The 12,119-nt window shown below is 36.6% G+C and overlaps 1 protein-coding gene across 1 annotated transcript; it reads left to right on the top strand.

Annotated features, from left to right (window-relative positions):
• The first annotated feature begins 9,283 nt into the window (after positions 1 to 9,283).
• LOC144295315 (olfactory receptor 56B34-like) lies at positions 9,284 to 10,249 on the top strand. Its single transcript, XM_077867699.1, has one exon. It carries the CDS (start codon positions 9,284 to 9,286, stop codon positions 10,247 to 10,249), a length of 966 nt encoding a protein of 321 aa, XP_077723825.1.
• Positions 10,250 to 12,119: the final 1,870 nt, after the last annotated feature.

Raw genomic sequence — 12,119 nt, 5'->3', positions numbered from 1 at the left:
GAATGAAACTAGACCATTCTCTTAGACCATACACAAAGATAAACTCAAAATGGATGAAAGATCTAAATGTGAGACAAGAATCCATCAAAATCCTAGAGGAGAACACAGGGTGTTGGAACTTGGCCACAGCAACTTCTTGCAAGATACATCTATGAAGGCAAGGGAAAGAAAAGCAAAAAGGAACTATTGGGACTTCATCAAGATAAAAAGCTTCTGCACAGCAAAAGAAGCAGTCAACAAAACTAAAAGACAACCTACAGAATGGGAGAAGATATTTGCAAATGACATATCAGATAAAGAGCTAGTATCCAAGATTATAAGAACTTAGCCAAGAAACAAACAATCCAATCATGAAATGGGAAAATGACGTGAACAGAAATTTCACAGAGGAAGACATAGACATGGCCAACAAGCACATGAGGAAATGCTCCGCACCCCGCATCACTTGCCATCAGGGAAATACAAATCCAAACCACAATGAGATGCCACCTCACACCAGTGAGAATGGTGAACATTAACAAGATGGGAAACAACAAATGTTGGAGAGGATGTGGAGAAAGGGGAACCCTCTTGCACTGCTGGTGGGAATGTGAATTGGTGCAGCCACTCTAGAAAACTGTGTGGAGGTTCCTCAAAGAGTTAAAAATAGAACTGCTCTAAGACCCAGCAATTGCACTGCTGGGGATTTACCCCAAAGATACAGATGCAGTGAAACAGCAGGACACCCACACCCCATTGTTTATAGCAGCAATGTCCACAACAGCCAAACTGTGGAAGGAGTCTCAGTGTCCATCGAAAGATGAATGAAGGGATCCCTGGGTGGCGCAGCGGTTTAGCGCCTGCCTTTGGCCCAGGGCGCGATCCTGGAGACGCGGGATCGAGTCCCACATCGGGCTCCCTGCATGGAGCTTGCTTCTCCCTCTGCCTGTGTCTCTGCCTCTCTCTCTCTCTCTCTCTCTCTCTCTCTCTGTGACTATCATGAATAAATAAATAAAAATTTTATAAAAAGAAATATGAATGGATAAAGAAGATGTGGTCAGTGTATACAATGGAATATTACTCAGCCATTAGAAAAGACAAATACCCACTATTTGCTTCAACGTGGATGGAACTGGAGGGTATTATGCTGAGTGAAGTAAGTAATCGGAGAAGGACAAAGATTGTATGGTCTCATTCATTGGGGGAATATAAAAAATAGTGAAAGGGAATAAAGGGGAAAGGAGAGAAAATGAGTGATAAATATCAGAGAGGGTGACAGAACATGAGAGACACCTAACTCTGGGAAACAAACAAGGGTTGGTGGAAAGAGAAGCGGGTGGGTGGGTTGGGGTGACTTGGTGATGGGCACTGAGGGGGGCACTTAGCAGGATGAGTACTGGGTGTTATGCTATATGTTGGCAAATTGAACTCCAATAAAAAATATGCAAAAAAAAGATAAAAAGGAGAACATTCTCCAATTGAGTAGAAGTAATAGGAGAATTTGAATAAATTTTAACAATGCTGATATATGGTATTATTTAATATTTGGAGAAATTTATCATTTAGGGAAAGTAGTTAATGCTAACAGTGGATGTTTTAGTTGAATAAAACTTTCCTTTTTCGAAAGAAAGTTGAATGTACATAAGTAGTTTACAACATGTGTAGATATAAAATATAATTAATCATCTAATCACTAATCATCAAAGAAATGCAAATCAAACCACAGTGAGATATCACCTCATACCTATCAGAATGACTAAAATCAAAAACTCAAGAAATAAGTGTTGGTGAAGATGTGGAGAAAAAAGAACACTCATTCACTGTTGGTGGGAGTGCAAACTGGTACAGCACCTGTGAAAAACAGTATGAATATTTCTAAAAATCTTAAAAACAGAATTACCATGTGATCCAGTAATTCCACTGCTGGGTATTAGCCCAAAGAATATGAAAATTCTAGTTCAAAAAAAATATATGTGCCCCAATATTTATTCTAGTATTATTTACAATAGCCAAATTATGAACACAGTCAAGTGCTCATGTATAAATAAATGGATAAAGAAGATGTTGTATATATCCATACAATGGAATTCTACTCACCCTTTATAATATAAAGAATGAAGTCTTGCCATTTGCAACAATAGAGATGGATCTAGAGAGTACAATGCTAAGTGAAATAATCCAGTCAGAGAAAGACAAACACCATATGATTTCACTCCTATGTGGAATTTTTTTAAAGATTTATTTGTTTGTTTGTTTGTTTACTTATTTGAGAGACAGAGAGAGTCATGGGGGTAAGGACAGAGGGAGAGAGAGAGAGAGAGAGAGACTGTCTGTCAGACTGCCTGCTGAGCATGGAGCCTGGCATGAGGCTAGATCCCATGACCCTGAGATCATGAGCTAAGCCAAAACCAAGAGTATGATAATTGACCGACTGAGCCACCAAAGTGTCCCCATATGTGAAATTTAAGAAACAAAACAAATGATCAAAAGAAAAAGAAACCAAAAAACAGACTCTTATCAATGAGAACAAACTGATGTTAGGAAAGGAAAAGTGGAAGGGAGGATGGGTAAAATAAGTGAAGGAAATTAAGAGTACACCTATTGTTATGAGCACTGAGTAGTGCACAGAATTGTTGAATCCCTATATTGAATACCTGAAATCAATATAACTTTGCACATTAACTACAGTGAAATTAATTTTTTTAGCCTTTTAAAAATACAATTATAAATTTACTAGTAAACAACTTTTTATTATTTAAAGTACAACTATAAAACAATTATAAATTTATGTTGTAGGCATATAAAAATGTAATTTGTGACAACAACAAGATAAAGGGAATAGAACTATATAAAAAGCAAAGTATTTTGAATATTATTGAAACTATATTGATATTAATTCAAACAAAATTATTTTTTTTACATTTTTTATTTATTTATGATAGTCACAGAGAGAGAGAGAGAGAGGCAGAGACACAGGCAGAGGGAGAAGCAGGCTCCATGTACCAGGAGCCCGACGTGGGATTCGATCCCGGATCTCCAGGATCGCGCCCTGGGCCAAAGGCAGGCACCAAACCGCTGCGCCACCCAGGGATCCCCAAACAAAATTATTATAAATTAAGATGTTAATTATAATCTCCAAAAACAAATGTATATATTGTTTCCTCATATATATATGAGGGAAAAAAAGAAGGGAATCAAAATAGTATACTATTTGTATAACACATAGAATTGAGAAATTCAGGAATACAAAAGATATAAGACATGTAGAAGACAATTCGTAAAATGGCAGAAGTTCTCCCTTACCAATAATGACTTTAAATTTAACTGGGTTAGCTCTCCAATTATAAGGCAGAAATTGGCAGAATAGGTTAACTAAAACATGATCTAACCATATAGTGCCTACAAAGAGACTCACTTTAAAACCAAAACAGAAATTCATTGAAAGTGAAAGAAAAGAAAAAGATAATCCATGAAAACAGTGACCAAAAGAAAGCCATGATATATATTAGTATACTTAATATTAGATTAGACTTTAGTAGTAAAAAATTGCTACACGAGATATAGAAAGACATTATATAATGACAAAAGGTAAAAATCCATCAAGAAACTGTGACAATAATGCATATATACCCACCAAATAACAAAGCCTCAAAATATAAAAAGAAAAATTGACAGAATTGAAGGGGAAAGTAAAGAATTCAACAATAATACTTGAGGATTTCAACAACCACTTTCAACAATGGATGGAATAATCACACATAAGGTAAGGAAATAGAAAATTTGAACATTATAAACCAACTAGACTTAATGGTTATGCATAAAACATTCAACCCAACAAGAGCAAAATGCACATTCTTTTTAAGGTCACATGGAACATTCTTCAGGATAGGCCATATATTAGGCCACAAAACAAGAGTTAATAAATATAAAAAGACTGAAATCATACAAAGTGTCTTCTCTAATAATAATGGAATGAAATTAGAATTCAATAATAGAAGGAAAACTGGAAATTTAAAAGAATGTGATAATTAGACAGCACATAGTTTTAAAAAGTTGAGTCAAAGAGAAAATCAAAAAGAAAATTAGAAAATACTTGATAAGAATAAAAATGAACATATACTTTTCCAAAACTTATGGGATATTGCAAAAGCATTGCTCAAAATTTATACCTACAACACCTACATTAAAAAAATAAAATAGATCTTAAATCAAAAACCTAACTTTTCCACTTAAGTAACTAGGAAAAGAACAGCAAACTAAACACAAAGCAAAAAGAAAGATGGAAAAACTGAAGATTACAGTATTACAGTGTCAATAAATGAAATAGAGAATAGAAAAGAATAATGAAAATCAACCAAACCAAGATTCAGCTCTTTGAAACAATCAACAAAATTGACAAACCTTTAGCTAGACTGACTAAGACAATTAGGCAATGAAAAAATAAAAGTAAAAAGTATCCAAATAAAAAGGGAAGAAGTAGCACTATCTCTAATCACAGATGATATGATATTATACAGAGAAAATCCTAAAGAATACACACACACACACACACACACACACAAAACACTAGCACTAATAAATTCAGAAATTTTGCAGGATACATTAGCATAAAAATCAATGTATTTGTATGCATTAGCAAAGAAAAATTCAAAAATGGAATTAAATCCATTTACAATACCATCAAAAAACATAAAATACTTTTTTAAAAAAAGTATATAATACCTAAGAATTTAACCTAGAAGTTACAAGACTTGTACAATTAAAACTACAAAACATTTCTAAAAAACATTAAAGTATGAAAACAGAGAAGGATGCAAACCATAGGAGAAGCTTAACTATAAGAAACAAACTAAAGGTTGCTGGAGGGGATATAGGTGGGGGGGATGAGGTAATTGGGTGAGGGGCATTACGGAGGACACTTGATATAATGGGCACTGGGCATTATATGCAACTGATGAATCACTAAATTCTACCGTTGAAATTAATAATACAGTATATGTTAACTAAATTGAATTTAAATAAATAAATCAGCAAATAAATTAAAAAATGAAATTAAATTAGAATTAAGTGAATGTAAAGATATCAGTATTCATGATTGGAAGACTCAATATGGTTCAGATGGCAATACTCCCCAAATTAATCCACAGATACAATACAATCCTAGGAAAATACTAATTGCTTTTTTTTTCTTGAAGAAATGGACAAGCTGATCATAAAATTCATGTGGAATTTCAAGGAACCTTGAGTCAAAACAATCTTGGAAAAAATCAAGTTGGAGGACTCACATGTCCCAATTTCAAAACTGACTACAAAGCAAAGTAATCAAAACAACGTGGTATTGACATAAAGATAGACAAATAGTTGAATGCAAGAGAATTAAGAGTACACAAATAGGGTGCCTGGGTGGCTCAGTCAGTTAAGTGTCTGCCTTCAGTTCAGGTCATGATCCAAGAGTCCTGGGATCAAGTTCGATGTCAGGCTCCCTGCTCAGTAGGAAGTCTGCTTCTCCTTCTTCTCCCCTTCCTCCTTGCTCATGCTCTCTCTCTAGATAAATAAATTAATTAAATCTTTGGGAAAAAAAAAAGAGTCCACAAGTAAATTTGTATATGTATGGTCCACCAATTTTCAGCAAGGTTGCCAAGATCATTCAATAATAGAATAGTCTTTTCAACAAATTATTCTAGAAGCACTCAACATCCATGTGGAAAGAAAGAAGTTGAATGCTTCCTGGCACCACATACAAAAATTAACTTAAGATGAGTCACAGACCTAAATATGAAAACTAAAACTACAAACCTCTCAGAAAAAATGTACAAGCAAATCTTTATGACCTTTGTTTTGGCAAAACTTCCTAGCTATGATACCAAAAGCAAAGGATAAGGGGGAAAAACAGACAAATTGGACTTCATCAAAATTAAAAAACTGTTTGTACTTCAAAGAATATTATCAAAAAAGTAAGAAGACAACCCAAAGAATAAGGTAATAATTTTATAAATCAAAGTGACAAAGAAATAACTCCATACTTTGGCATGTTGTGATAGTTGCCCTCGAGATAAAGGGAAGTTGGGTGGATTCCTCCTGTGTGTACCACCTTGCAGAAAGATAAAGGAAAGAATGGGACTGCCATTTTAGACATAATTATCAACAAATACCTTTCTCATTAAGGAGCATCTGATCTGATTTCGTGTTCACTATCACTCTTTCATTTCAGTTTAATTAACGCTAAAAGTACCATATCTTGAAAGACAAGAGAGGTTCCTAGAAAGAACCGATCAACACAGACAAATACTAGAAAGGGTTCAGGTAAGATGACATTATAAATCCATTCTTTTTGGCTATTTGAGAGCAAGCATTAGCAAGAGTAATTTCTGTGCAATGTTGAAATAAAAATTAAACTGTGAAATAAGTATTAAGGAGATGAGGAAGAGTTAACAAAATAAAGAGGTTACTCACAAAGTTTATGAAGGGGAAAATAGATGGGGCAATCTCTAGAAGGAATATGAAGGAAAGATATATTTGAAGGGGGGATACTTCAGAAATGTCCTTTAATCTGAAGGGCATTATTCGTCAGAGAAGAGTGAGTTAAGCTCTGGGGAGTCTGGAATAGAAAGCTGTCTATCTGGTGGGCTGCTCTGAGATTAGTGTTGAATGGATCTACTTGCTGAAATTACTCAGCTAACCCCTAAGGGCACTGGAGCCCTCTTCCCATTTCAAAATAAAAAAAAAGCATTAGACCCAGGAGAATGCTTAGAATAGAGTGGTGAGGGCTTATATAGTTGCTCACAAAACCAGAGCATCCCCAGCACCTAATTTATTCTAAAACTCCACTCCAGAGACGTCAAACAAAGCTACAGATCTGTTCTGAACAACAAATGACTGAATACAGGCAGCTGAAGCCAGGAGTGCTGAAGCAGCTACAGAAAGCAGTGCCTGTCTGAGAGAACCTTTTCAAAGATCCTATTGGTAAGGAAACCAACCAATAATCTACATTCCAAGAGGTGAGGGGATGGGTGTGTCCCAAATTCCAGTATTTCTGTCCTGATCTCTGAATTTGATTAGTATGTGTCTTATCTTTGGCTTCCATGGCTGGCTTTCCTTATTCGATTCTTCACTTCCAGTACCTCCCTCTCACAAGCTCTTCACTTTTATAAAGACTAAGGTCTATGATCAGAAAATAGAACTGGGTGGGCTCCTGGGTGGCTCAGTAGGTTAAGCATATGTCTTCCACTCAGGTCATGGTTCCAGAGTCCTGGGATCCAGCTCTGCATTGGGTTCCCTGCTCAGTGGGGAGCCTGCTTCTCCTGCCCCCTCTGCTACTGCCCCTGGTTGTGTGCTCGCTCTCTCTCTTCCTCAAATAAATAAATACAATCTTAATTAAAAAAAAAAAAAGGCAGGAATGACGGACAACCTCAAAAGGGTGGGATTTTCCAGTCAGAAGCCCTTACAAACACTTTTTACTTTACATCTCAAGAGAGGAACTAAGACTTGGGTGGATTCCTCCTGTGTGTACCACCTTGCACAAAGGAGAGAGTGAGGCAAGAATGAGGGAAAAAATGCCATGAAAATTTCTGCAATTTTGAGTGTAGCATTTCCTTGGTTGGGCACTTACCTGTTTCCTATAGATCCTGACTTAGTTTCTCAGTTTCTAAAACTTCCACAAAGCTATTTTGGTCAATCTGTTGCTTGGTGTTCTGTAGTAGAACAAGGACCTAGAGGTTCCTAGTCCACCATTTTGCTGACATCCGTCTCTTAAATACGCTTTTTGGTACACTTATTTGAAAAGTTTTCCAAAGATTAAAGAATTAATGAAATCAAGAATGTAAAAATGAAGAGGACCAAGTGTGAAAGGGCCAAGGGTAAGCCATGAAATTCCTTAGACAAAGAAAAAAAATGTTTATGTGCAAAAAAAAAAATGCATGCTGTATTTCCAACTTGTACCATACAGAAATATAGCTTGTTAAAAGTTTATTGTCACTTGGAATTTAAGAAATAAAACAGATGAACATAGGGACGGGAAGGAAAAGAAAATAAGATGAAAACAGAGAAAAACAAACCATAAGAGATTCTTAACTCTTGGAAACAAACTGAAGCTTGCTGGAGGGGAGGGGGCTAGGGGTGTAGGGTGATTGGGTGATAGGCATCAAGAAGGATACTTAATGTACTGAGCACTGAGTGTTCCATGCAACTGACAAGTCACTAAATTCTTTCCTGAGATTAATACTACACTATATGTGAACTAATTTGAATTTAAATAAAATCTTGAAAAAAAATAAAAGTTTATTGCCACTTGTCCCTCCTTCTATCTTTTGTTAATAAAATTGGTGATTTAAAAATACAACTCTAGGTATTTTAACATTACTTTAATAATCAGAAGAGGAAACATGCTATTCTATAGGGTACTAATGTATCCACCAAGATTTTATGGAAGGAATGTTGGATTTAAATGCATAACATTAAAATTTTACTGTAGCTTTGACACTTATTAGTGATTTCAATACATGGTCCTTATCTAGACAAATCATTCAGTCTGTTTCCTCATATGAATAACTTTTATATATGGTGAAAATTAAATGAAGTGCTTTATGTCAAAAACTATTTTCCAGCAACAAGGCACTTAGAAAGACTGATCAGAGCTCTAATTGCAGCTACTTATTCTCTTGCTGAAGATCCCCAGGAATGGAGACATCACCTCTACTCTCCAACTTTACTTACTTGTTTTGGCTTAATTGTATCCCTCAATTCATTCATTGAAATTATAATCTCTAGTACCTCAGAATTAACAGCTTTGTAGAAAACGTCTTTAAAGAGGTAATTGAGTTAAAATGAATCTTGACCACAGGCCCTAATCCAATGTAACTAGTTCTTAAGAAGAGTAAATTTGGACATGTGCATTCACAAAGAGTGGATGAAATGAAGACACCGGAAGATAGCTATCTAAAAGTCAACAAGAAGGGACTTAGAAGAAACCAGGACTACCAACACCTTGATTTTGGGCTTCTAGCCTACAAAACTGTGAGAAAACAAATTTCCATACCGGATTTCCAGCACATAAAATCAGTGAATCTCTACTTTTATTATATTACATTTTTAATCTTATTATCTATATTGGACCTTTTCTTATTCTTAGGTAAACTTTCCCCAGAATCTCAAGGAGATAAAGGATACATTATATTTCAAAGGACTGAATTATTATTGGTGAATCTTACACCTGTACACAAGCTTTGACATTCACCTAAGCTAACCATAGACTGTCCTTGCTTCTCTTAATCCATAGGCAGATGCTGAGAAGAAGACATTCCATAATATGGATATCACCCTGAGTATAACCAATAGCTCCAGGTTTCAAGTACCTGAATTCATCCTCCTGGGGCTCCCAGGCATTCATGAGTGGCAGCACTGGCTCTCTCTGCCCCTGGCTCTGCTCTACATCTTAGCTCTTTGTGCCAACATCCTCATCTTAATCACCATCCAACATGAGCCTTCCCTGCACCAGCCCATGTATTGGTTCCTTGGTGTCTTGGCTATAGTGGACATTGGCCTGGCTACCACTATCATACCCAAGATCCTGGCCATTCTCTGGTTTGATGCCAAGGCCATCAGCCTCCCTGAGTGCTTTGCTCAGATCTATGCCATCCACTCTTTTATGGGCATGGAGTCAGGCATCTTCCTCTGCATGGCTATCGATAGATATGTAGCCATTTCCTACCCCCTTCGGTACCCCTCCATACTCACTGAGGCTTTTGTGATCAAAGTCACACTGTCCATGGTGCTCAGGAATGGCCTGTTGACCCTCCCAGTGCCTGTATTGGCTGCCCAGAGACACTACTGCTCCAGGAATGAAATTGACCACTGTCTCTGCTCTAATTTGGGGGTCACTAGTCTGGCCTGTGATGACATCACTATTAACAGATTTTACCAGTTGGCCTTGGTATGGGTTATGGTTGGGGGTGACATGGGTCTGGTCTTTGCTTCCTATGCTTTGATTATTCGCTCAGTGCTGAGGCTGAACTCTGCTAAAGCAACATCAAAGGCCCTGAGTACCTGCAGCTCCCATCTCATCCTCATTCTCTTTTTCTACACGGCTGTTATTGTGGTGTCTGTCACCCAGCTGGCAGGAAGAAAGGTCCCCCTTATCCCTGCTCTCTTCAATGTGCTGCACAGTATCATGCCCCCAGCCTTTAACCCCATGGTTTATGCCCTCCGGACCCAGGAGCTGAGAGTGGGCTTCCAGAGGGTGCTTGGTTTGGGTGACAATGTGTCCAGGAAGTGAGCCAGCTTTAAATGGCTGGTTTTTATAACTGGTATTACAGAAAGAGCACAGGCTTTGGAGTGCAACAGCCCTGGATTAAAATCCCATGTCTCCCAATTGCTAAGAACATCAATTCAAATTAATTCACCTGTTTTATACAGCATATACTAAGTTCCAAGCACTGTAAACAGTTCACAAATATTAATTCATATAATTGCATAACAATCCTATGAAACAAATACAATCGTTATTTAGATGACACAATTGTTACTGAGAAACTTGCCCAAGTCCAATGGGAAAGAAGTTGACAATGACATTAAAATCCAAGCAGACCCTGTTCTTAACCCCTTTCTCTCTATTCAACCTTGCTACTAACTTTTAAAAACATAAATTGACAATAAGAAAGAATGATATCCAAGTAAAATTTTAAATCACTTGTCTTTTTTTTCACTTGTCTTTTAATAAAAGAATATTCCATTTAAAAGTTTACAGCAATTTTCCTGTCCAATACAATACATTTTAAATCCTCTCGAGTCAACCTAGAAGATCCTGTTATATAAATGTAAGTCAAGAACTTGACAGTATTTTGTTACTTTATAAAATCTTTACCAACTCTTGAGTTTATTTTCATTAGAGCCCAAAGAGGAATATTGCAACTGCTTTTTGTTACCATTCAACATTACTTGAATTTCTCTACTGAATTGAGAAAATCCCAATGATATCCAGTGGTTTACTGAAAGTATAAAGGACACCAAAAGTACCTAAAGAGAAACTTTTCCCATAAGAGAAATGATATGTGTTTAGGGGAAAAAGAGGGGGAAAATTGGTCAATTTTTTTTTTATTTATATCAATGCCAGAGTATATATCAGTAAGGGTGCAATGCTGACTCAAGATAATATGTGGATATGATTGGGTTTCATGCTGACCCAATCACATGGCATTATGGCAGACTTTTCAAAGTGAATCCTAATTTATGCCAGTAAATTTGGAAGCTCAAATGTGAGGATAAAATTCTCACATTAATCCTTAAGGAATTGAATCATCTTTCCTTTGAATAGAGCAAGTTAGATAGAGTTTTATATCTAATGTCAAGGCAGAATTGGACCATGGGCTTTCACCTGTTTTTAATTGTGATCCTATATACCAAAAACAAAAGCGCTGACAACTGACAAAGAGTAGTGCACTAATGGATAGGTTAAAGCCTTTTACTCTTTCCATGTGATATTTGGACCAGTCCTTGAGATCCTTTGATATTTCAGGGAGAAAAAAATAAGCCCTAAAAGAAAGATACTAGAATCTCTTTTAATCTGGCCCTCCAAGAGGTTGGATTTCATCTCTATTAATGGCTGAGAGATATTATTAATCCTCTCAGATAATTCAAAGATTCCTGGTGAGAACAAGTAGAGATGATGGACAAACATCTTTAAAGGGGTGTAGAGATTTTGGAGAACTAAGAAATCAGTAAAAATAATGTGAGAATCAGAGACTTCCTTTTGCTGCAACTTGTAAAGGAAACTCAGAAGTTGTCACTCACATTCTTACATCAAGATAAAACTGGACAAATGGAAAACTAACCACTTTTGTTGGACCCATCAGAGAACTGAGGTCACAGGACTAACTGACTTCCTGGAGTCAGAGGAATACACTTCCCCTAAATTGGGTATGGCTCTAATAAGTCTCTTCTCCTGGAGACAAAACCTTTACCATGGAAAATGCTCTGGGATTATTTCACAATGTTAACTTTTCCCCTCCCCCTGCCACGAGTGTTCCCTTGGATCATTACTAGGAGAATCTGCTGAGTTTGCTGGCTATAAAGTGTGGGGCCTCTCTAAGACTGTAGCTCCTGATTATTTCAAAATTACCTTTGAACTCTTCCTACCAGTTTGTCAC

This window comes from Canis aureus, chromosome 23, assembly GCF_053574225.1.
Source record: "Canis aureus isolate CA01 chromosome 23, VMU_Caureus_v.1.0, whole genome shotgun sequence".
NCBI classification, from domain to species: Eukaryota; Metazoa; Chordata; class Mammalia; order Carnivora; family Canidae; genus Canis; species Canis aureus.
The sequence above is the reverse complement of the archived record's forward strand: the minus strand, read 5'-3'. Positions and strand labels throughout refer to the sequence as shown.